Raw genomic sequence first — 26,774 nt, forward strand, 5'->3', positions numbered from 1 at the left:
TCACGTTAAGTATTTTTCCAAATATTGCTTTATGCCATTAGAAACTCATAAGGTGTCATTCATAGTTTTCTATACTAATTTGTAAAAAATTAGGAAACTGAGTATATCATTGTTTCATAAACATATTAAAAGTTGTATATGCTTGTTCTGTGCACAAAAAATATGTTCAATTTAGATAAATTTATCTGCATATCTTCATCTTTATGGTTAAAAAACAAGAATGAACGTTTCTTTAGGAGAAGGAAACCAAGTAAAATAAATCACAAGTTTTGCTAGACAGTTCAGAATTTGGTTGTCTCCAGTAGTGCCTGTGTATTAAATAGGTCCCTTTAGTTTGTGATAGTGGATAAGGGTCACAAATATGTTGGTTTTTTCCTTGATTATGCAACTGCTAAGTGGAGACTTCACATTTCTACCTCATAGGCATGCTGAGATGTGATGATACATCTTCCAAGTATGCACCACTATTCAAATACTAGGTCTGATTTTTTTATTTCTTCCAAATATTTATTTGTGAATGTATGTGAACTTCTCCAGTTATTTTCTGACATGTGAGACACTTCAGGTAGTTGAGTGTCTTGACTTGTATTCTGTGTGAGCTTTATTAAAAAAAAAAAAAGAAGTTAAAACAAGTGAAAAACCCTGCTCACATAAGCAGTCAGTTTCTCTCTCTCTCAAAGAAGAAGAAGAAGAAGAAGAAGAAGAAGAAGAAAATATGTATTTGGTTCTTTCACAAAATATTTGTGTTCTGTGAAGGTCTGTAAAGGTTTCCATATTCCACAACTGACTGTCTTCCCATCCTAAGATGAATAAGTGATAGCAATTGCTGTTTCTCCTTTGCTGTTGAAAGGTTCATATGTACTGACCTATTTCGGCATTTTTTGTTGCACAGTGGTTCTGCTGTTATAGTACAGCAAGAGGTGCTGGAGCATTTTCCGTTGTTATTAATGCTAACAAATTAATTTGCCAAGATCCCGGGCTCAGAACTTTTCAGAACATCTGCTTTTTGTGTTTGGTTCCCTGCATATTACTTTCAGAACGTTTTTGACTTAAGAAATGTTTTCCTGTTTAAAAAGCAAAAAAAGTGATGGGGTTTTTTTGTTTTGTTTGTTTGCTTTGTTTTGTTTTTAAATGGGAATTATTTCAAAACAAAGGGAACCATTGAAGTTCTTTGGTTTATCTCTAGTTACTAAAAAGTAATGAAATTTAATCCATACTTGAAAATTACAAGGTGAGAAATCATTGTTCATTAGTCATGGAACAAAAGAGGTCAAGGTACACCACCTTACGGCACAAAAAATAATTAGGTAAAAAACAAGTCTTAGTATCAATGTATGCATGTGCTGCAAAGAAGGAGAAATGTTTCCCAACGTGTGTAACTGTCTCTGGAGAGGGAAAGAACATACAGTTCCACCTTGATCCCAAATCTGGCAAAAGTATGACTAAGTATGACCCCAGTGTATGGGCAAAATATGCTGCCCAAGGATCAATGAGCATTTTCAGTTCTTTGTGTCTGAGTCATGGTAATCTCCAGCCCATGACCCAAGTCCCACTGGGGCCATGAGAGAACAGTTAGAAATCCTTCAAGCTACATCTGGCTAGGAGGAGGATTGTAGCCCTCTGGGTGATTAACTGAAGCTCTGGAATGTGAGATTTTGTTGTAATCTTTATCTTAATGTGTAACAGCAAGTGTAATGGGAAAGCTGAGGGCAATCCTGTTCTCAATCCTGTTCTCCCCAAGGCCCTTGAAGGATGGTGGCTGAGGCAGCTTATAGAGTTGCATATCCCCGGGTTTCAGACAATTTCTGAGTACTTACTGCAGTCTGAATGGGAAACAAATATTGAAGTATTGTAACTTGTTGAAAACAGCTGCTCTATAGGAGATCAGGTTTTGGATAGTAAGAAAGGGGATGAAGTCAGCCAAGATGGTACTTTTTACCTCTTTAAACATGTAGAACTCAGACCTGTTTTTCTCACAACATTTACAGTTTTCTTTTCCATTTTCGGTAAACTCCCATCCTTCCACGCATACTTAGCACAGCCATGACACAACCACTTTAACAGAGTACCTGCTTTCAGGCAGCTAACTGCAACAAACCTAACTGGGAATGCTTGCAACAGGTTCATCTCAGAGCTCTGGGTTTTGTTTTTCACATCTCTGTTGAAACTGCTTGCAAACTGCCTTCTTAACGTGTGCCATGCTCTTGCAGGCCAATCTGCCCCTGCTGCAGCGGGAGCTGCTGCATTGTGCAAGGCTAGCCAAGCAGAACCCAGCCCAGTACCTCGCCCAGCACGAACAGCTGCTTCTGGATGCCAGCACCACCTCACCCGTTGACTCCTCGGAGCTGCTTCTCGATGTGAACGAAAACGGGAAGAGGCGAACTCCAGACAGGTGAGCACCCCTGCCCTTCCATACCCTGCTCAGAGTTTCCCGTGAGTCCCATGTCCTGACCTCCACGATGAAGAGGGGAGCTTGTGGGTGGATGCCTGGGGGAAACTTGGATGATGTTCCCTGGCTGCGGGTGCTATCCTGCCTTCAGGTCCAACCTGACCTTGAATGTTTCCAGAGATGGGACATCTACCACCTCTTGGGGCAACCTGTACCAGTGTTTCACCAGCCTTATTGTTAAAAATTTCTTCCTTATATCTAATCTGAATCTCTTACAGGTTTAAAACCATTATCCCATGCCCTATCATAACAGGCCCTGCTTATGCATGTTTGCCTATACATACATACATATATATATATAGAGGGAGAGCTACATTTACTTATAAATCTCAGTTATACAAATACAGTACACTGATTCAGTCAAGAAAATCACCTGAGGACATACTGTGGTCATATCCATATGGAAGTAATGGCCAACCAGTACTGTACTACTTTGTGCATAATATTTCTGTGCATCTTGAAGGACAAGCAGCAGATCATGCCATCTCCACGTGCAAGTCCTTTGCATTTGAGGTTTTGTTGGACTGAACAGTAAATATGAGGAAAGTGGTTAGGCATTTGCATTGGGAAGTAGAAGACAAACCCTAGAGCTGTCAGGGCTTTTGATTCCTTCTGCTTTGCCATGGTTCCATATCCATATATCCAATATGCATAAGGATATTTCTTCCAAACAGGAGAAATGCTCACTGAAATCTGTTTTGTTGTTGAGCTGAGTAAAGAGTCCATGCAGAAATGGGGCGAGTGCATGTGTGTGTGAACTACAGTGGCTTTAGGGCTATGGAACAGTTTTTCTTTTTTGAATAAAGTTCTTTGTTTAGTGTTACAAGCAAATGACTCTTGTGATTATTTATTTTCAACTGTCTTCCCATGCTAATGTTGGAAATTCAACTAGCATTTACATTTTACCTTTGAGAGACTCAAATAATCTATTTTCATAGAATTGTTCGCCGTGGACTGTATAGTGTGGATAACTTTTCTAATGCTGTTCTGTCAAATGCCACTACTTGCATGCCTGAGGCGTGGCAAGCATCCTAGTTATCCTTTAAATGAAGAAGCTGAAGATTTGCAAAGTGAAGAAGCCACATAAGTTTGTAAAGGTGACATTTTTGTGTAGGAACGGGCTGAGATAGCACAAAAATAAAGTCTGAAAGCTCGTAGTAAAACTTTAAACTCCTCATAGCAAGAAGTGAACAGTAAAATTTAAAGTAACATAACCATTAGATAGACAAAAATGTGAAAGTGTTTGAAATTAGCTTGTCTGAGTTTGTGTTTCAGGAATCACTATCGACCAGCAAGGAAATTAAGATACCAGCAGAGAAGCTCTTTTATGTGTACTCTCTTTTCACCGTTTTTCCCTGACAACTAGACCAAACTGAAACAGCCATTGGGGTTAACACAAGCCTGCTAACTGCACCCCAGAAAGATTATTAATTTTCAGATGTTTTACATGTAGTCTCTTACTCTGTGCAAAGAGATAAATTTTTCAAAGGTGAAATAGCTTCCTAGCATTTCAGAAAAACTCATCCTTTCTTTTTGACTCTGCAGTTCATTGCCGTCATGAAAAATGCTCACCTGAAAGGAGACTGCCCAGTTTGCCCATTGGAATCGTACCTTGAGCTTAAAAAATAAGTGGTTTTTTTTTCAGTATCAAACAACCCTGTCACTGGTTAGCCACACCTACTTCTCCATTGACTATGACTATGATTAAAGCTATACAGAAAAAAATATGCAGTCATTTTGGCTGAGCTAATTTCAGTGGTGTTGTCTTGAGCACTCAAGAACATTCATACTACAGATTTAGTAAAAAGAACAAGCTCCTTTTGGAAAAATTCTTAAATTTACTGAATGGGAGTCTGCATACCTTTTGCTTTGGATAATGTAAGTAAACCAACCACAAACAGCTGTCCTCAGAGGTTGAAAATGCCCAGACTGGGTGAATATTAAAACAAAATACTTGTCTGGCTTTATATTCATTACACTATTAATTATTTTAATTGTTTACAGAGAAGCAGGAGAAAACATCTGGAAATATGTATACCTTTTGTTTAGATATCTAAGTAATTTTCAAATATACTAATACAAATACAGAAGAACATACCAGACATCCTTTAAGAGAAGAGTTTTCTGTGACTCTGTGGCTAGCATATGGAAAAAAATTGCTAAAAGGCAACATCTTTCCAGGGGAACTAAATGCAGTTGGAGTAATTTTGATTGGAAATATATCTCTGAATGAAGTAAACTGTGGTATCTTTTTCACTTCTCAATGTGTGTAATATATATATACACACACACATAGTACACTGTATATAATGTGTATGTTATATATGTACGCACATATATATCTCATGTGTATGTGTAGAAATATATATCCATCCACACATTCATATCGATATTTTTTGTTTGGGCGTTAACTGCATACCATTGATTCCAATAGAGGTAAAATGCAGTATGGGACACTAGGCAAAGGAAGTGGAATATGTGTTACATGTAACCACATCCACCTCGTGATTTTTTGTTAAAGAAAATCCACATACAGTAATTTTTTCTGCTTATAATTTCAGAATCTTTTCTGCATATGCATTTTCCAATTCTGGTTATTTATCTGCGTATTCAAGTCTACTGTATGTGAGATTTTATAGAGCAATCTGACAGCAGAGCTTCGTGTTTTACTGAATGTTTTCATGGTGCATATGGTCTGACATGGATGAGCAGCCACGGTGAGATTTTGGAGTCTATTAAACTAGCTCATTAAAAAGATCAATCTGTTTCTGTAATAACACTGGGAACCATCAGTCACTGCAAGAGGGGAAAACTGACACCTGAGGAGACAACACATTTTGGTAATTTGTTCATGACATGTCATGAACAAAGTGTTCACTATATTTTGTTTACAACTTTTGGAGTCGACATTCTACTGTAGTAAAGCAAAGGAACTTGGACCAAAGTGAGATTTTATCTTGGTAAATGAATGCTTAGTTACAAAGGACATGATTTTAAATACATTAACCACAAAAAACTTTTCGCTAATTCGTCATCCTTTGAGCTTGCTGGGAAAGGCTGTACGGTGCATGAGCATGTCACATAGTGACTCTACGTGTGTGACAGTTGCCTACAAAGTGGATATAGGATAGCAAAAAACTGTTAGAATAGCATTAATTTTGAGTGAGAAGAAAACAAAAGTGGCCGTGATTGTGTTGTGACTTTAGAAGTGATTGCTGTACACTTGGCACCCATAACCAGAAATACGTGTCAAAGGTATCTGGGCGTGGAGATCAACTTCGATAATACTTTTAAGTAAATCTTATTTGAAGAGGCTTCTCCACATCTCAGCAAGGTGAAGGATGCTTACAGCTCTTACAACTATGCTCCTTGGTAAGCCATGTGTAATTATGAGGAATTTTAAAAGAATTTTCTTAATATGAACTGTTAGCAAGGCAGTAGTAATCTTTTCTGTAACAAAGTATTACAAACAAGTACTTTATTGCAGCAAAGCATTTTGTCACTTGTTTGGTCATCAAACCTTTATTGGTGGAAGTCAATTTAAATCAAAGCACCTTGCACAAATAGCAGATGAACAGCTTTGCCTCATTTCTTGCAAGCTAACTTCAGTGTTCTTTGAAATTGGTGTAATACTCTTGATCAGGTGAAACCTAATTTTCCAGCCAAGGCAGTTTTGCATGGTCAGATTTTCTACCCAGGAAACTATCCATAACTTGCAATAATTTAAAACTGAAATTATAACCTAGAAACAACATAAATTCTTTTAAATCGGTACAACCTAATGACTACTGTCTATTCTGCTATCTTTAGTCCAAGTAAATCATAGCTCCAAGTAAAATGACCTCTTGTGTGTTTATAGCTGAAGGACCCCATCTATAATATTGCCAGTTTTCCAAACAATGGTGTCGATTTACATGCACATCAAGGAGAATGTGCCCAACAGGAGCAAGAAAAAAGGTGTCAGGTTTCCTGCACATTCAGTGTTATTTGCTCTCTACAGCTTGTGGTTGCTTTGCAACATCAGATGAATCAGATAAAAAGCAGATGAAAACAGATTAAAACTGTGATGGTGTTATATTTGGAACTAGTATTCACATGGGTCTGCCAGTTACTGAAACAGGAAAACAGGAGTGCTTCCTCAGCCTCCTGGGGAAATGCTGACACCTTGTCCCAAGGGCTGAGACTAGAAAGAATGAGTAGAACTGAGATCAGAAGCAGACTAGTAGGTGGAGTTCAAAGTATCTGAATTATGGCATTTTTCAGTACTTTGTCTTTTATCACTGTATTCAATATATTTAGGTATAGTAAATTTGGCACTGATTCCTGTTCTGATGAGGTTTTCTAAGTTATTACTCTTTGTATATGTTTTATGGTCAGAAACATAAAATGAGTCTGTGTACAGTCACATTCTGGTATTTTGCTAAGTGCAGAAAATATAACGGTAAATTGTAGAATTAAAGTTTTAACACCCAGAAAAGACATCACATGTCTTTTAATTTCAGTAAATGTGTTTTCAATGGTCATGTTAATTTCTGTGTTAGTTAAAGTTCAGTGGATATGCTGGTGTGTTGTCCAAGCTAATGCAGTGCATTCCAATTAAGGTAATTAAGTACAAAGTTAAGGTAATTAAGTACAAAACATTAATACACAGAGTGTTTCCCCACAGACAGTTCCTGGAGGGTGGTTGGTTGCTTTCTGGGGGAGGGTTTATTGTAAAGCAGTTGGTTTTAACAGCAGGCAAGAAAATTAGATTAAATTTACCTTTCTGTCAAAGTGACAAAAAAATTGTATTATAACTAGGAAAGATACATTGTGTCATCCACTTCTTACAGAGGATAAAGTTTTTTTTTTGAAAAAACTGGAATATATCAGCTGTTTAATAAAGGTTTTTGGAGGGAGGAATGAAACTTCAACAGTTTCAATATTTATACCTAATAAACTTTCTGATCAAAGCTAATATTTTGTTTATTCCTATGGTAAATAAAACCATACTTAAGTAAAACGAAACTTCCCTAAAAGAACCTATTGAATTGACTCTAGTCTTTAATTTTTTTTGTTTAAATGGAAAATTAGTTCAGTGTGAGTTCGAGCTTCTCAGACAGAGGTGTCAAGTAGAGACTTCTTTGGAAATACCTGATTATGAATTTAATTAAAGCATATCTTAGAACATAAAATGTCCTTCTTGCCAATAACTCTTCCAAGTTGCCTGAGCATAAAACTCCTGTCTAAAGTAACTGAGTGGGAAATCCTGAACGTTATTGACGACTTGAGTCTAACCACATCTTCCTGCAAAATTAATTACAGTCACAGCACCTGTGACCAGAATAGCCCAGACAGTGCAGAAATCTCTGAAGGAAACATTTCTCATCATCTGGAGTCGTTCTTCCCCAAAATCTCAGCGTGACACTGATCCTGATGGGAGCTCATGGCATGCTGAGCTTCAGCACACTGGCATGCACTGCCTTGAGACTGTCTGCTATCCTCTTGAAAAAAACATTTGTTGAACTGCCGATTTCTCCTAATCACTATAAGCTACAGCATTACTGAAACTAGGAATTTCTTGGTCTGTAGCTTCATTTATCAGTTCATTGTTTCAGCTCTGTAATTACATGTGTATCCATCCCATCAGCCAGTGATTCAGTGAAGGCTGCTTGCTCTCCAGCCCCTCTTTAGGTGGCTCCATCAGAAAGCTCACCCTGCTACTATTTCTCAAGTTACAGGGATAGATAGAAAAGGTGAATGCGTCCTGTGTACATTTTGCATGTGCAGTGTTACGAAATGTTCTGTAACACCACATGCTTGGAGCAAAGTGAAAGAACAAACTTTAGTTCCTGATGATGCATGCGTAGATGGGACTGCGTGTTCCTGAGCTCTGCTCACTAAGTGAATTAAAGTTCCTTTGCTTTGTTTTTCAGAACCAAAGAAAATGGCTTTGACAGAGAGCCTTTGCACTCAGAGCATCCAAGCAAGCGGCCCTGCACTATTAGCCCAGGCCAGCGGTACAGTCCAAATAACGGCTTATCTTATCAGCCCAATGGTCTGCCTCATCCCACCCCACCTCCACCTCAGCATTATCGTTTGGATGATATGGCCATTGCCCACCACTACAGGGACTCATACAGACACCCCAATCACAGGGACCTCAGGGACAGAAATAGACCTATGGGTAAGGCACGTTGATTTTCTGCATTTTTTTTTCAGGTTTCTGTTTTCCTTGTATTTCTGTATTGTGAACAGGATTTTTTTACCTGCCATTCAGATATAGTCTTTATTGCTGTTTGTCCATTTAGCTACTTCTAATGGCTTTATTTCAGATTTGTATTTCTAAAAGTGAATTGAATTGTGTCTTAAGCAAGAGAGTCAGAAGAGGGAGGAGCTTGTGCTTTCAAAGCTGCATCGGTAACAAAGACACTTGGGTCTATGTCAGGCAAGGATAGGTAGAGCTTTCTATTTTTCTTATATTGTAATGATGATAACCTCAATATAGCTTGGTTTCAGCTTAGAGTAGAAAAAAGTTATTATCTTTTGGAGAAGTGTTTTGTGTATGACATCTGAAGAGCACAGTGCAGCATGGGGATGTCTGCAGAGGATGCGAACCACAGAAGCATCAACCACACCCCGTGCAGCACAAGTTTGGTTTAATGGGGCGTCTGATGCTCTTGGATTTGCCTGGCTTGCTTCACATCTGCACTTACTGTTCTTCCTTGTTTTAAACAATTCTTCAATAAAAGAGGAATGCTTGCAAATATTCAGCATCTGTATGGAGGAGGCTAAACAAAGAACAAGTGTTGGTTCCCCTTGAGTGTTGATAATAAATACTGGCTTGGTTGTATCATGTTGTCAACTGCTCTGATATATGTGCTACATTTTAACCACATGTTGTTTAAACATCTGTGAAGGGATGAACCCTTAATGACGCTCTGTTGACATGGTAGTAATTACTGCATTTAGTGAAATAACATTGAGTTTATACTATTATTTTTTCAATTCTCTGAAGTACAGCTAGTACTCGATACACTGAGTTACCAAATAATAGCCTTGCTGACTTCAGGTAGTGCAAATGAAAAATTACATTTTGTATTCTGTTATATTTATGTATATAATAATTGTATATAGTCAGAAAGTGTTATGTCCATTTTTGAAAGGTCATCTTACAACCTATAGAACTGGCAGAATTGAAGACATTAAATTGAACAAAATGGTAGCATCTTGTGTGGGAAAAAGGACTAAGGAGAACTTAGAGCAAAGTTTTTAAGCTTCCATTTTTTTGTGGTGGTGGCATTCTGTATGCTAGAACAGGTAATGTATGACATTTTTGTCTATAGGCTCTTTTTTCTTCTGCCTTTTTTTTCCCCTAGAGGACTCCCAACATTGTAAACATGATTTGCTCCCTTTTGGCAGGGTTGCATGGCACACGTCAAGAAGAAATGATTGATCACAGGCTAACAGACAGAGAATGGGCAGAAGAGTGGAAACACCTTGACCATGTAAGGACTAAATATACTTTATGTATAATTGTTTGAAAGGAGCCCTTCTAAGATAGGACTTCAAAATTTTTCTTTTAAAACAAATCTGAATCCCAGGACAAGTTTTGAAAGCATTGGTGATTAAATCAGAGGGCTTGATGTTCCCCATGAGATAGCTCATACCAGGCCTTACTGTTAAGTGCATTCTGCAGTATCCTAATTATTACAGTCTGCCAAAAGAGCAATGGACTCTTGTCTGTAAATGCTGGATCTGGGGCATGTTGCATTTGTTCTTTGAATTTATTAGCTCTTAGTGTGTAGACATCAGTTCTGGACCAGATCACCTGGCCACTGTGGTGCCCTGTGATACTAGTGGTACAACTACAGGCTGTTCAGTCTTTTCCCCCTCGTCTTTGCTCTTTCTCCTGTGAATCCCTATTCATATAGTTTAGGATCACCAGTTAAAAAGGAAGGATTACCATTCTTAAAACAAATCTAAAATTTTTCAGCTATATTTGAGATAACAGAGAGGGAAGAACTCCGTTATTAAAACCCGGGCACTCAGCACATTAATGTTTTCTTTATTTTTATGTCACTCTATTAATAAAATGTTCTTTTTTTTTCTCTGCTCCATCCATCACTGTGAATAGTTGTTGAACTGTATAATGGACATGGTCGAAAAAACTAGGAGATCTCTCACTGTACTACGGCGATGTCAAGAAGCAGACCGTGAGGAACTTAATTACTGGATACGGCGGTACAGTGATGCAGAAGATTTAAAAAAAGGTGGAAACAGCAGCAGTAGTCATTCCAGACAACAGAGCCCAGTGAATCCAGATCCAGTTTCATTAGGTGCAGTATCCTCCTTAAAAATTGTTTACAGAATCTCTTTAAGCTCAGCAAAGTGTTAGATGAAGTTTGTATTTGTTCTTCTGATTGTTCTGTGATAGTGATGATTCCTCTCTGCTGACTACTGAATTAAATATAACTCTTATGCCCTAATAGTCATATTTCTGGGTGGAATGACTTGGGTTTTTTTGGTAATTTGCTTTCCATTCAGCAAAGTCTGAGACCGGTGGGGTGGGAGAAAGAACTGTTGTGTAGGGGTGGCGGAGCAGTGACGTGCACTAACTCTCTGTCCCTTCTGACTCCCTCCATTGCCTGCTTGATTAAGGAAATCTGTAGGTGTTTCTACATTGTCTGCACTTTGAAACTGAGGGCTTTCACCATCTTAAATCAAATTACTTGGAAGTTATCTTTCTAAGGAAATGAAGATATAAAGATAGGGGCACTTCTTAGGTGTATTTGGTTTCTGCTTAAGAAAGAAACAAGATTTGGGATGCCTACAACCGTGCACGTCTGTGTCCACCGCTGCAGCTTGTGCAGGTGTGTCTGAGACAGTTTGGGTGCTGCTTGCTGTGTAGTTACTTGGAGCTGCTCAGGCTTTGGCTTAGGTTGCAGAGCCCCCTTACAAGGACTGACCAAGCAGCTGGGCTTTCACCCCCTGCGGACTTTCACAGTCACACTCGCATGGTATCTCACGCAGCTACTCTAAAAGGACTCTGCTATATAAAAACAAGCTTTTACTTTGTGGGTTTTTTTGTAATTTGTTAATACGTTGGCCTTTTTCTACCCCATCCCCTCACTTTCGTGGCAGTTATGGCAAAGAAACACATCTTGGTGATGCCTTTTTTCTTGTTCTTCACTCTTTTGAAGAGAGCAGCAAACTATGCTTGCTTGTCTAATATTTATCTTTAAAAAAATAAATTGTCTGTATCCAATGCCTTCTACTCAAAATCATTGTAAACTGTGCTCATTAGTAGAACTGCATATGTGTGTTATTTTGCACTATATTTTATTTAAAGCTGTGGTTTCCTTTTGCCTTTATGAATAACTTACTAAGTCAAAGACTTCTTTAATTGCAAATAGAAATCCAGAAAAATCTAATCCCCTCTCTGTCATTCTCTTGGTAAATCTCTAGAGTTATTACTGTAATATTTAGTGCCTCTTGATAACAATTTTTTGTGTATGTGTCAAACGATCTGAGTCAATACCTCTATAAATTAGCTTCAGTCAGTGGAAGGAAGGGTTATGGAAAGGCTGTTCCCAAGTTCACTAGTAAGTCTAGTCCCTAGAGGAACTGTTCTCAGGAAGAAGCATTGAGGTAATGGCTTGTACGAATGGTGTTAAATGTCATGTAAAGAAAGACTCATAAAAATGGCACCTGAAATGTCGATCACATCTGTAGCTTTGAGAAGGACACTTGCGAGTAAGCCCCTAGATCAAAAGCAGTGGCACACTTCTCTGGTAAAGCTGTGATGCAAAAAGAGCTAGTCCATGGTGCTTGTAACTGTAGTTAGTAGGTAAAAAAATGAAAAGCAACTAGAGTTTTTATATTTCTTCAAGAAAACTGGAACTCCTGACATTCATCAAAACTTTGTAGATAATACTGCGATCCAAGAAAAATAGTCATAACTGCAACAACAGGTACAAAAGATAAAATGGAGATCAAACATACAACTAGATCCCTATATTAGCATATTGTTTATGTATTTGTCAAGATGAATTCTTGGAAACAGCAAAGTCTGCTGCCTTAAAAGATGTTTTACAGCACAGCCTTTTGTATTGGACACACCAGTCATTTCTGCAGTACTGCGGGTACAACTGAACTGGTTGGAGTGAATCCATTCAATTTTAACGTGTCCATTTTGGCTATTTGGTTGAAAAATACTTCTTAGACTCATGAACATGAGACTTGGCTTGCTTTAGTGATGTAGCATTCATGTCAATCGTAAATATTGATAAGAAGTGCTTTTTTGTCTAACATGACAAGGAGAAAACACTTACCTTGGAGTCTATGGAAGGGAAATCCTTATAGTTCCTCATTTCTGGTAGTAATCTAGTTAACAAAATGAGAACTCCTAACATTCAGACATATAATAAAGTTGAAGCAGTGTCCATAAGCCTTGAGATGCTTTAGGGCTTTTTGTTTTAGTTTTGAATTGAGAAGGAAGGGGTTGAAAAATTCATACAATGTTTTAATTAAAGTGCCACACCATGTAAATATTGGTGGGTTTGCTGCAGTGATTCTAAATATCAGTGATTCCCCTTTGTACTTTTTTTTTTTAATGAGGTAATCCACCCTTTAAATCCATCTTGTCATCTCCACTACCAAGGGGGAAAAAAGAGGGCCATATGGCTGCATTGTCTGTGTCTTTGTTTCTTTTTCTTTACAATTAAAATATCATCACTGAAGTGATAACATCTTGCTATAAACAGTATGCCCCAGTCTTCATAGATAGCTCTTGCTGTAAAACTCTGAGCTTAAATTTAGCACTGATAGTTTGAGTCCAAAAGTAATTGAAGAAAATTCTTGTTGTTGTTTTGAACCAGTAGACCTTTTTTTCTGCCAAAGACTTTTGTTCTTCTTTTAATTTGACATCCCTGTAAATTATGTTGAGCATGACAGTTTGCAATATCTGATCAGTATTTTTCTGTTGATATTTTAATTAAGAAATCAAATGAAGTATTTGATCATTCATTTTAATGCAATGTAATTTGATACACATACTAGTCAGCTACAACAGGTTACAAGCTGCCATTATTCTCCAATTGTGTGTAAGGTGAGTCTGCTCTTTTCAGTCTGAATAATACATGTTTATGAAAGTCTAAAAATGACTCAGACTTTATATATATTCACTTGATTAACGGTGATGGTCTATGAAGTGAATAATACATCATCCGACTCCTTCATTTCTGCTGAAGAATTTCAGTACTACATACTGCAGCAAGACTGCAACTTTCATCCTAATAGTGAATAATTACACATATCAGACACTGAATACTGAAATACACACAGTGAGATAAATTAAAGATGAGGGTTCTTCAATGTTGTAGGTTATAAACAAGATCTGTAACCTTACTGAGTGCAACTGTGGCTCTAGATAAGTGGTGTAGACACACATCAGAAAGTCTGCAGCAGTGTTGGTATTTAGTGTCTGTTGAATTTATCTGAGTGGAAATCTTACAAAATAGAGTTTGAAATCTCCAACTGAAGAGTGCCAGTACCTGCAGGATTTGCCCTAGGAAACCAGGATTCTCGGAAGTATATGAATTTGTCAAAAACATGTAGGTTAGCAATTTCTTAATAAATTTTTAAATGTTAACCCTTTCAGACCTAGTTTATATTTTATCTAAGGTGGTTCATTGCCATGTTTTCAGTGTTAGCCAGAGCACTCCTGCCAGTACATTATTCATGCTGCGACTATAAAACCGTTCCTTTGCCATTTGCAGTTAATCAGCATTGCTGTGATATGCGTGATACTCTCAACATGAACTACCCGTAACGCTGTGAGTGCCACAGTAACATTTATAACTTGTAATTCTGGAATATAAAGCCTCTGTAATACTGGTCACTGATGATATTAAGTATTGCTCTTAATCCACTCGCTGCACGGGAGGTTTGGGCTAGATTGTGGTGTACTCAACTGCATGCTGTTATGTAGGGCGCCAGCTGCAGGATCATTGCGTGTTTGTGTGCTCAGTGTTTGCTTATGGCCTTCATTTACGATGATTCAGTAATATAGTAGCTGTGTGATTTTACTTTTCTAATTTCTTTAGAATGGGAATGCAACTGTGTTTTGAACACAATTTCAAGGAGTGTTGTAATAGCCACAAAAATGTATTTGAGGGCAAAGAAGTGCATAAAAATACTGGAAACACGTGCCCCCCGACCAGGTGCAACGTAGTCTCATTCAGTATTACACCTCAGAGTATTACACTTCAGATCTGTGTTTATGTATTATTTGGAGTTGGCATGCTTCTGAGCTTGACTCTTACAAACAAGGCAGTGAATATTTGATATTTGTTGCTCTGAGAAGTTTTTTGTTTGTTTTCTGTTTCCCACCAATGATGTTCCATTTATTATAGGGTAGAATGAAGCAAAACTTGCATATGAAATATGAAAACCATAGAAATGCATATATATTTTTGTGAAATAATCTGTAATTCAGGGCTGGTTATATGTAGCTTTTTTTATTTTTGAGCCCTAATGTTCAGTACAGCATATATGGGTATTGTGGTTCCTGCCAGGTTTTCTTTAATACAGTAAATTCTAAGATCCTCAAAAGATCAGCTATTCATCTCCATTTCTTAATACTTTGTATTGTAGGCTTGCATGTCATTGTCTGGTGATAAAACCCTCCATTCTTTTGTGTTGCCAACCCATCTTTGGTCCTTCTTTCCAAATATGGATTAGACTTCTGAAGGTTTTGAACACATCTTTTCCTTCTAAGTCTTTCTATTCTGTGATTCTTGGGTTTGGGCCTTATGAGTTCATATCCTTTATTTGGTCATAGCTTTTCATCTCAGTTTCACTTCCCAGACCCATATATATTGCTGCTCTTACAACTCTACATATCCCTCCAGGTCTCTCTGTACTTTCAGCACCTGTTCTCTTTATTTTAAAGCCACAAAAATGATTAATAGAATGTGAGAGCTGAAACCAAGGCCAATTTTTGTGTGTTTTCCTCATGTGTATTGTTCTATTGCAGTCCAACAACTTTCGTGCTGTTTCAGAAGTTTATTTCACATTAAAATAGAAAATGTCAAAACCATTTCTTATATCAAAAATCTCTCTTATTTCATTTGAGCACTTCACAGACAATTACTGATTACTCTCATGTATATGTACTTTTTCTTTCCCTTGTTGGACTTTTTCATCTGGTTCAGTAGGAACTGGACTAATTATTAATACACACTTTCAAACTGTGCCTTGCCATCGAATTTCAAGTAAATGCAGTCTAGTACATCTAGTTGGTCTTCATAATAACATTGTTGCATTTTTACCATTAAAAAAACATTGTTATTATGTCTGACATGTAAAGCTTTTTCTGTTATCCTTTCCTGTATGAGCTGCCATGTCACTTCAGGTTATTCCTAATTTTGTCAGATTTCATTCTGTTTCTTCCCAGGCAGCATTTACTTTGACTTCTAGGTGCTGCAGTCAATCAGTTAATATGTTTTCCTCATTGTGGCTTTTTGCAGTTGCTTGTACATTTAGTATTTTAGGGACTTCGCTCAATTATGTTACTCCTGGTTTGAGTTTTCTAGATGTCCAAGTTAAGATCTTTTTTGCTGTAGTTTTCATGAGCAAGTTCTGTGATTCTTAAGCTGAAGAACACCTTACCTTAAAAATACTAATAATATAAGACTTGTGTCCTCTGGTTATGTCCTGTAGTTTAGCCTCGGAAAGATTGTTTTCATGGACTCATCATCACTGCCTAAACAATAGCCATGTTAATAATATTTTTCTTGCTTGGAGAATACGGTTTTTATTATCTTCGTAAGTGCTTCTTGTCTTTTTTTTGTGCACCATTCCAAACTATGGGAAAGTCTCTCACAAGCTCTTGATTTAATTCTTCTTGCAGAGGATCTCATTCCTCATGTAAATAATTTGTGGTTGGAATAAGAGCTTGATTGATGTTTATGTTTTGGAAATTCTAACAATTAGCTGGCAATCTGGTCATTTATGTCATTGAATTCCATTTTTAGAAAGTCATGTGTACCCAAAAATCAGTTCCACATCTCTCTCTCTCTCTCTTCTTTATTTTTTTTTTAATTTTTTTTTTTAATACTAAGTACCACAGTCTTAAATCAAGGTTATGATCCTCTTGCAGTGGATGGTACCTTAAATAGCAGGCAGGAAAACTCAACACAAAGTAAAAGACACGAATGCAATTAACCTTTTGCCACCTTTGGAGGCTGGTTGGGTCTTTTCCTGCAGGTATTGCATGAAGAAGAAATAAGAGTGGTTTAATTTTTTGCCTTTAGTTTTTCTGAGCTTTCAAGCAATGTTTGCTGCTGCTACCTCTGTCCCCCCTAACGGAACTGGCACTGTTCCCATAAGTCTGAAAGCCTTTAAGGGATGAGAGAAGTGTACACAAAAATATTTGTCGTTTCCAGAATCATATAAGCCAAGTGATACTGAGAATTTTCCCATTTTTGGTATCAGGTCTGAAGTCTTCTATCAAGTTGATTAAACCAATATAAATAGCTGTTTTGCAAAATCTACACACACACACACACACACACACACACACATCATTTTATGCTTTAGAAGTGTGAAATTCTGCCGACAAAAATCAATTTTATTGTCCACATTATCCCATACTTTAGTGACAAACAGAAAAGCTGGGGAAGTCCTCTCAGCTGCTGATGATTCAACCTTTTTCTTCAACATACTACTTTTTGACCAAGTTAGTGAATAATAACTAAGGTACAAAAACGAATATATTTGGTAAAAATTAGTATTGAAAGAATAGTATGTGTACTTTTGTTATATTTCAAGCTCAGATATGTTGTTTGATTTCTAGCAGCATCTCTGAAAATATTCAAACCTATCTTTAATATACCAAATTGAGTTATTTTATTTAGACAATTGAATTCAGTCACACAGACAATAGTAATCATGGCAGTGAACTTAGTTTTATGTGTTTGCGTTGATTTTTTTAAAATTTTCTCCTCGATTACTTTGAAAAAAGTTAATCAGTTTTTAAATCATATTTTAAAAGAGCAGCTTTTCATCTGCTGAGGATATGTATGCTACATTTCAAGCCCAGGTGAATTTTCTTTCTGTATTGTGTGATCTTACCTCTTTGAAGTCTGTGTGGAAGGGATCTTGCTGATTTCAGAGCCCTTAGGCCTAGGCCCAGAGGTTAAACCCTCTTAAAAAAAAAAAAAAGAGAAGGGGAAAGAGCTGTGAAAATGTGATTGAAACATATGGGTGAATTATGAGCTTCAGCTCCAGTGAGGTTGTTTGGCAGCACATGTATTTAGGGCTTAACGTAAAGTTAAAGGTTCTATTTTTCAAACTCTTGGAGCTATAGTTGCCAACATGGGCTCAGATATAGGAAAGCATAGCTCTGAACATAGAGAAACACCCCTCTCTTTTTCTGTGGACAGCTTATTTGATCACTGGAATGACATCTTGGCTTTTATCTGCACTTGTCAGTAGCCATTCTGTTTGCACAGAGCAGAAGTGCCCAACCCGCACTGTTACCCTCTTTCTTCTTCCTTTTCTTGAGTATAATGACAAAGGATAAATCATGTCACTCCCTCAGTTCATCTTGCAAAGCCTGACTTAGAAGTGTGGAAACCGTCATATAGAGTTGACTGGAAACACTGTAAAATAAAAATAAAGTGAACTAGTCTTAGCTTGGCAAAGATCAGACATTCAAGTTATAAACATTGATCTGGTCTATGTGACATTCATGAGCTGTGGCCATGGCATCCGTTTTGTTTTCAGGAAAGAAAAACCTTGCATGATTTTTTTGTCTGAGCAATAAGTAAAGGGAAAAGGTATTTCTCTAAGCCTTGTTCTCAACAAGCAAGCATTGCTTATGATGCTCTTTCTTTTTCCCTCTGCATCCTCTCCTCCTGCAGAATCTCATCGGGAATTCCTTCACAGGCCTGCGTCTGGATATGTGCCAGAGGAGATCTGGAAGAAAGCTGGTAAGAACTGTTTAAAAACACCAGCTTAGTCTTCTGGCAGCTGTGTGCAGTTGTTAATGTACTGATGTGAAGAATGGGGAGGCGGGGGAAGGGCTTACTAGTAACAGGAAGAAATTGTGTTTAATAATCTTAAACTGGAACTGATCGGGACATTAAATAATTTTATAATACAAGCATCTGCTGCTATAGTTAGGGGAATGTCAGTACTTCCAATAAGAACCCCTATTTTCAGGGCTTCTAATGGTTTCTGGCTGAAACTTGATATGTTAAAGTTTCAGTCTGTTAGCAATTTAAAAAAAAAGTGCGGGGGTTTGTGTTTTTATTTAAGCTTCAAGGTTCTTACCTAGTTAAGGTAAGAATTCCCAAAGGAGGTGAAAAAAACTAAGTACACCTGTTAGAGAAAAAACTTCAAGTATACATTGTAACTATTTTTAATTTTAAAAAGATTATGTGCCTGTCAGCCCCCAGTGAAGCCTGTGCTCATAAACCTGCGAAGTTTTCAATTAAGCAAGCAAGTTAACATCTCTGCAGCTGCTCTGGGTGTTTGCAGCAGCATTGACAGCATCTGCCCATTCCTGGAAAGCACCCTGTGCCCACATTGTCGCTGTGCAAAGTTTTCTTCAACACTTTGAAACTCTGCTTATGCACAGGAGATTCCTAGTGGGGATCCCACTGTGGTGCTGGAGCTAAACCTTTGCTCTTTTGACACTGACATCAGAGCTTCCTTGTTTTCGGAGGGGCCTGGAGGCAGCTCTTGAACTCCAGCGAGGTAGTTGAGCTTCTATATGTACACTCATACACACCCCCTTCCTTTTGAACACTTGTGTAACCATGAAGTCTACAGCACCTGTCTGAGCAGCAGTTAATGACTAAATGGCAAATATGCAGCAGTTTTGATGCTTTCTGATCAAATCTCCTGTAAATGTTTGCTGCTTTCCATTGTATTTTAAATAAGATACAGAGCATGCATGTAAAAATGTTATGCTGGCATACTGTTGCATCAGACAAAAGGTTGTGTTTTGTGTGTCATACGGGTTTATCATGTAAAGTCTACATCTTTTAATATGTTAATGTTTTTAGAATTATTGCATTTTCTGTGAAAAATAGCAATGTACATATTTTTCCTTTTATCCAAGGAAAGTGTAGCCTTTGTAACTCAGTGCCTGAAAGTATTTTTGTAGTTTGTTTTTCCATATTTAACATCTTAAATAAGAAATATAAAAGAAATATGCAGTCCTAGAAAAATCTCAGTAAGAGGAGCATTGTTGAGTTGAATTTCAAAACCTTTGTTCCTCTTGCAAAATCTAGGATTTTATGTCACTTGCCATATCAGGTCATTTATATCTCAAAGGTGCAATGCAAAAAAAGAAAAAAGTTTTTACGTAGTTAGCACAAGTTTATTGAAGCTTTTGACTTGAGTTGTAAAATTGGATGTGCATTCACATTACATACACCCACAAATGGTAGTGCACAGGAGCTGTGACATGTCATCCTGTGAACATCTATGTCATCAGTTCCTTTGAAATAAAGCTTTTCCTTTTGTCCTATTTCCAGTTTCCTGTTTTCAGGCTGATGTGGGCTTAAATCAACTGAGCGTGCCTGTGAATTGGAGAAAAAAAAGTATGACTCTTTGCAGGGTGCATACTTGTATCTGCATCCAGGTGTAGTCAAACATCAGAAAGCACACTGCTTTCATAAATCATGGGCCTGCATTTTCAGGAGGGTGCACTGAAGTTGGAGATCTCCACAATTTCATGATCGCTTCAAGGCAGTAAAGGTGCAATTCAGCTCTGTGAGCATAGGTCTCTAATGCCATTTGAGATGCTCCATAGTTTCCTGGCTGGGCTGCAACTGCCAGTTAAGAAGGCTACAAATCTCTCAGAGGTAATTTCTGCTGGCTCAGTGTAGTTCTCTTGGTATGTCAAATATCTATAAAGACAAGTGTACAGACAGCTGAATCAAGTATGAAAGTCTGTTTGGGATGCTGAATCCATTGCATGGAAAGAATGTGACATAAGAACAGTTAAGCAATCTCAAAAGCATGTGGAAAAGGGATTCACTTTAAACTTTTGGAGATTGATAGACTCCAGTGTAATTATTTAAATATACCAAGTTAGACACGTGCTTTTGTGATTGTTGAAGTAAGAACATATTTTGCAGTACCTTGTGAGTTAAAGTCATGCGAACCCAATTCAGTTTCATACGTCAGTAGAAAGCAGTCATCAGTGCCCTGATTCACCTCATTGAATTACAGATATGGAGGTGAAGAGTCCAAGACAAGTTCTTGGTGCTCCTCAGTAGTTCCGAGGGAGGCAGGCAGGTAATGAGGATTGGTCAGACCGTAAGTTGGATGGCTTGCTCTCTGGAAATACCTATTTGTCTTTATTAAATACAGAGAGGGTCCTAGGCCTCTCTGGGAGAGAGAGTGGGCTGCTGCCATAGTTTCTTCTGTGACATGCAGAAAATGTCTTCCAGCCATCTCCTGCCACTTAGCCAGGCCCATTGTCCATGGCAGTCCAGTTGTAAGCTCTGGAGCTACAGAAGAGGTGTGAAATGATCATACTTTGTTGTACAAAGACAGTAAGGGTCCTGTACGTTGTACAGACTAGTCTTGAGAAAGAGATGATGCATTTTGGGATAGGATGCTGAGATAACTCTTGTCACCGAGTGTCGATGGCCGCCTTTGTCAGGGTCAGCCTGAGAGTGAGATGGTGCAAAATGTTGTGGTGGTGCAGGACTGCCTATCTGCCCACCACCTTTCTTTTCTCATCATGTGGACCAAGTGTGCCCATAATGTGAGGGAGGTGACCAGGAACTGGCTGGTGATTCATCATGTTGGGTGAAGGATGAGCCGAGTACCTCTCCTGAGTCTGCGGCAAGGACCTCAGACGGTGCTGAGTAATGCCTATTCCACACAAGCTGTTTCCTTCCTGGAGCTTCTCTTATGAGTTATCGCTACTCAAAGATTTCAGCTGCATTCCTAAAATGATGAGTGAGTTTGTGCCAAGAATGCTTAGTGTTGTTGGGAAGGCGAAGGATGCAGGTACATGCATCTTAGATACTTGGTTTTTAAAAACTTCCAGATTTATGTTTTCTGATCTTGGAATCTAATCACTCTTCCTTTCTCTGGAAGTGCAGAGAAAGGAAGAGTGCCACTGTCATTCTTATCTTCATTGCTCAGCATTGTCAAGGCAAATAAAATCTCCTTCACTGTCACCCATAACTTTTCCTGCACAGATATGACAGTCTTTATTGTTATCTTAAACTATGTAGCCTGAATTCTATGTCTATAAAATATGAGTAGTTTGAGGAGCTATGAAGAAAATCAGTGATATGAAATTTTGTCTAGTTTGAGTGTTCATGAGTTCAGTATATTGAAATAATGACTGTACATTGTCACGAAAACCTCCAACGTATTTTAATTATTTGTTTTCACACTTAGTATAGCACAACACGAAGTCTGTCATCAAAGTTAATGGAAATACTAAAATCTAATCCATAGTTTAAGCCAATTAAAAAGTATCAGGCATATGGCCTCTTAAGCACTTTCAGCATCTTCACACTCTCAAAAGCTTTGCAAAAAAACTTCTGCAATACAGAAGATAGAATTTAATTTTCAGTTTCTATATTTGGGCGGAAAAGTAGCTTAGCTAGGATGAAAAACTAAAATTAGAAGTCCCTGTGAAAATGTTGGAATATTTTGCTTCTGTCTAATATAAGAAACTGTCATTTCTAACCACTGCAAACACCTAAACACAAAACTGAATTTATCTGATGTAATGAAAGTGTATCATGCCATACAAAGATAATTTCTATCTGTAGCAAATACCAGAAAGAATACAGATTTTCTTATAGAAATCCACTTTGTTAGTAACTGCAGTTCATAGACACGAAATGCCTGTATTTAAGTTGCCTCATTTTTATGAAAATGGTAATAAAATTGCATCTGTATGTTTGCCTGTGTATATTTCTTTTTTCGTGATCAGTGAATGGTTGCAGTTGGTAATAAATATTCAAGCACCTTGCAAATGTCCTACCAATTCCCTTTGCTGATCAGTGTGTGCCTCTGGGACTAGAATAGGAATGCATAATTTAAATATAAATTGCCTGATTTGCATATACAATTAGACTAGCTGTAGCTTTGATCGTAAGCAAAAATTATTGTCCTGTATTGCCACTTAGATAGAATTTTAATTCACCTTGAATATTCAAAGTAAATTAAGCCTTGGCTATATGGTTGAAGGGTATGATTTTTTCGTCTCCTGAGGCTTTCCCCTAAACAACATTTATGGTAGGGTAATATAAGGGCATATTTTCAGCCTCATAAAAATAAAGGCATAAGTTTTATCTCTAAATCCTTCCCCACCCTCTTGATAACTTCAGTTGAAACATCTCTTGCAGACATGCACGCATGTAACACGCACACATACTCTCAGTGGAACTCTTCTTTCATTTTAATTAGTTCAGTTTCAGTTCAGTACATGGCTTAAAGTTAAGGCTTTACTGTAATTTGCTTAATGACTGAAAATGGATACTTCATATAGTTCTTATTTTTTAACAGCAAGTGCAGAGCTATCAGACATAACTCAAGAGAGTGACAGAGTATCTGTAGGTAAGGGTTAGGTCTGTGTGCATGTGTGTGCACACAAATACGTGGGCTAAATACATGGACTAAAATTCAAACCCGTAACACCGATCTAATACTTAGATTTTAATCTACAGTAAAACATTTTTAATAGAAATCTATGTTTTTAATTAAACAGAACATTTAATTAAGGTGGTTTCTAAGTGCATGAAACAATTAAGAGCAAACACTTGAATGAAACATGTCATAATTAGTTTTAATAGAGTGTTAATTGGTACTAGGTTTGCCAAGTTAATAATTACTGCTTATTAAATTTTCAATTAATCATTGTCATTTTGCTTTGAATAAAGATGAAAATTAGATAAACTAATTCAGGGGGAGGATGGTTTCCTTGTTAATTAGAGCAGCTAATTAAAAAAAAAAAAGAAATTACTTGTTTTAGTTGTCAATTAAAAGACTGTTCATGAGTAAAATTTTTGCACCCTTCTTGCATCAAAACCCAAATAACCGATTTGAGACAATCCATGTTTCCTGGAATAAAAGATATGACACTAGTATATACCAAAGAAAGGGTTCAAACTGTAGTTGTTTTACAAGAAACATAAAGGTTTCAGTTTAATGAAGCGGTGTGCCCCTGCTCAATGTTAACTGTGTGCCGAAGCCTTGCTGGCCAGGGTGTGCTCCAGAGCTCAGCGGAGCCAGGAAGTTGAGTCTTCAGGTATAAATATGGATTTGAAGGAGAGATCAAGAGGTCAAATGAATGTTCATAAACAAATTTTAATTTTGTCTCATAAAACTGTATGTCCGGGAAAAGATATTAGACCAGTGATTTAAAATTTTTTTGTAAACTCTTTGGTTTTTTTAACTTCATGTATTTGTTTATTAACATATGGGGGAAAAAACTGTTAAAGACTGTAAATCCTGTCTTAATTTCCAGAACTTAAAGATAATTTTTTTAAAAGTCTGTAATATCATGTTAAAATAATGATTATTGTCAAACCTGTTTATCTGTGCTGCAAAACCAGTTTTCCAGTGTTCAAATAGATTGCAATTATATTGTGCCAGAGATCTGAAATGACTGTACCTAAAGAAGTACTGACTGTGAATCAAAATAGCAAGAATCATCACAAGTTAGAGACTTTGGATATGGGGAAGTAGAGAAGCACCTCAGTGGTCTTGAAGATTCTTGAGGAACCAGATTCCTCTGTGTCCCTGTACTCAGAATGAAGACTGTCATAACTGAGAATAATCTCAACACAGCAATAGTGATGCATTTCCTACATCAGTCCCACATAGCCTTGTGCCAGATGTCCTGTGCTGATGAGGATTTCTTCCCTCCTTTGCAGAGGAAGCTGTCAATGAGGTCAAGCGCCAGGCGATGGCTGAGTTGCAGAAGGCAGTGTCAGAGGCGGAGCGGAAAGCTCACGACATGATCACTTCAGAGAGAGCCAAGATGGAGCGCACTGTTGCCGAAGCCAAGCGCCAGGCTGCAGAGGACGCACTAGCTGTTATCAATCAGCAGGAGGATTCAAGTGAGGTAAGGACCTTGCTGGGCAAGCATCACCTGTGGCTGCAAAGCATACGTGCATCTGAGCTGGCTTTATTCTGGCATAGGCTGTTTGCGTGACACGGGAGATCGGTACCCACCATTAACTCTTCGCACAGTTGCTTTGAACATGTATTCTAGGCATACACCGAGTTCCAAATTTTCTTGGCTGTGTAGTAATCTGAGCCCAAAATAGCTAGTGAACTTGAGCTGTGTTCTCACCTTTTAACTGCTGTTCAGGGTTACTTATAAAGTGCACATTGCTGTTCTACCTTGGCTTTTCAGTAGCTTCATTTTAAAGCTCTTTAAACTGCCACACTGGATAAATAAGATTGCTCAGTGGAAAACATTTGACAAATCTAATTTAGGCAAAGAAATTATACATGTAAGAGATTGTAGAACAAGGTGGCTAAAAGCTTGTCTGGGGAAAGTGTTGGATGTAGAAGCGATTAGCAAAAGATGATGGTTCCTGTAGGACAGAACGTGAATTTGGAAGTGTTTCCTTATTTTGAATGTGTTGCTTTGGCTGCAGGGAGTATTTCAGAGTCAAGGAGTGGGCAGCATATGGAAGGAGGAAAAATAGACTGAAAGAACAAAGAGTAAAACAAGAATAAGTATGTTAAGCCTTGATGTACTTTCCAACCTGAGAGTGGAAAACCTTGAACTCTTGTGGTACAGGACATCTGACACCATGACTGGCTGGAAGTTGGGAGTGAAAGAGCAGGGTGTGTTTGACCAGTGCAGCATCAGTCTAGATAGCAATTAAATTTTATGCCTCTTATAGAAAAACAGAGTCCTAAGTTAAAACTGCTCTTAAAAACAGGCATGACAAAGAAATTACGTTAGTTAAAGTTTTCGTATACAATCTGCACTTCTCAAGACCACTGAAATGAAAGAGCGTTACCTTCACGAAGTATTTATTGTTCTTATACGAACATCTTGATTGTAGTAAACCCACTTTTTAATGTAAATTTTAAACAGCAGGGAGTTGGGAAAAAGAGTAGATAGCAGAACCTGTTGTGTGGGACATATATTTGTGTACAATCATGTATAAACATTTTCTGTGGACTGGATGGGCAGTGTTATAGAAGAGTCACTTCAGTTGAAAGATGCAGATGAGCTGGCTGCAGCACGATGAGAACACTGGCAGAAATCACAAGCAGATAAGTCAGTGGCATGCTGCAGTATGCATCTGTAATTTGAGGGAGCATAAGATTTTAATTCATACCAGGCTTCTCTGGAGATGAAAGACCATTGTGGGATCACTGAATGCCCAGAGTTTCTCCTTAATGTGTAGCAGATGAATAGCAAGGAGACAAAAGGAATTGATTTTCAGCATCTGAAAGTTTCTCAGGAAGAAAGGGACCAGGGGAAGTGTATGTACCCTTTAAGTACTAACTGTTCCACTGTAGATTAAATGAGACATAAATTCAATTTATTGGCCTTTTGTATCTAAGATACTCAAGGACATTTTTGCTGCACTGTTCATAGAAAGGGCATTTTTCTGACATAGCATCATTAAAGAGCTATCATTTTGTGTGTGTATATATACAAGAGATGCCTATTGTTAAAACCAAAATTCCAAAGATAAATGCCTTTGGAGGAAACAGCAAATTAAATCTGTTTAGTGAACTGATACAGTGTAAGCAGGACAGAGGAAGTACTTATGTGCCAATACACACAGCCCATTTTTCCACAAGCAAATGTGTATTCAAAGGAATGCATAGAGAGTTTGTGTGCTGTAATTAAATCCTGAGCAGTCAAAGCTCTGGAAAAAGCCGTGTAACAACAGACATCTTTACTTCTTCTCTGGCAGAATTGATTATGAGATTTTTCACTTCTTGGGAATGGGACTTCAGGCAAACAATCCTTTTAATTGCACTCTAATGAAATGTGTCTCATAAGGTTATAGATGTTCTCAGGGCTGTGTGTCCTCAGGGAGGTCACAAGCCTCCTGGACCTAGAAATAAAGTCTGGTGTCCTGGTCCTGCAGCTTTCACCCCTGTGTCGTACATGAGTGTCCACACAGGGTGGTTGTTTTGAGGTGGAAAGTGAAAGTTTTAGTAAGCCATCAGAGAGAACTCAGGTTTGCTCAGTTTGTGTTTACAGGTGCTTAATTAACTGTGAAGGGAGATGACGGCAGTACTTGTTTGAGAGTTAGATATGTCTTTATATAAGTAGTTCCTCTTTAGTTTCTAATTATGACAAACTCCAGAG

The 26,774-nt window shown here is 37.8% G+C and overlaps 1 protein-coding gene across 7 annotated transcripts in view; it reads left to right on the forward strand.

Moving 5' to 3' along the window:
- RUNX1T1 (RUNX1 partner transcriptional co-repressor 1) overlaps positions 1-26,774 on the forward strand; it is a 112,191-nt gene that overhangs the window by 74,695 nt on the left and 10,722 nt on the right. For all 7 annotated transcript variants that reach the window (XM_032696208.1, XM_032696248.1, XM_032696238.1 and 4 more), the window contains 6 exons: positions 2,211-2,392; positions 8,365-8,615; positions 9,851-9,936; positions 10,566-10,767; positions 18,358-18,426; positions 24,358-24,548. In XM_032696208.1, coding sequence (XP_032552099.1) covers positions 2,211-2,392; positions 8,365-8,615; positions 9,851-9,936; positions 10,566-10,767; positions 18,358-18,426; positions 24,358-24,548 — 981 coding nt within the window. The remainder of the gene's footprint in view (positions 1-2,210; positions 2,393-8,364; positions 8,616-9,850; positions 9,937-10,565; positions 10,768-18,357; positions 18,427-24,357; positions 24,549-26,774) is intronic.

Source organism: Chiroxiphia lanceolata, chromosome 1 (genome assembly GCF_009829145.1).
Source record: "Chiroxiphia lanceolata isolate bChiLan1 chromosome 1, bChiLan1.pri, whole genome shotgun sequence".
NCBI classification, from domain to species: Eukaryota; Metazoa; Chordata; class Aves; order Passeriformes; family Pipridae; genus Chiroxiphia; species Chiroxiphia lanceolata.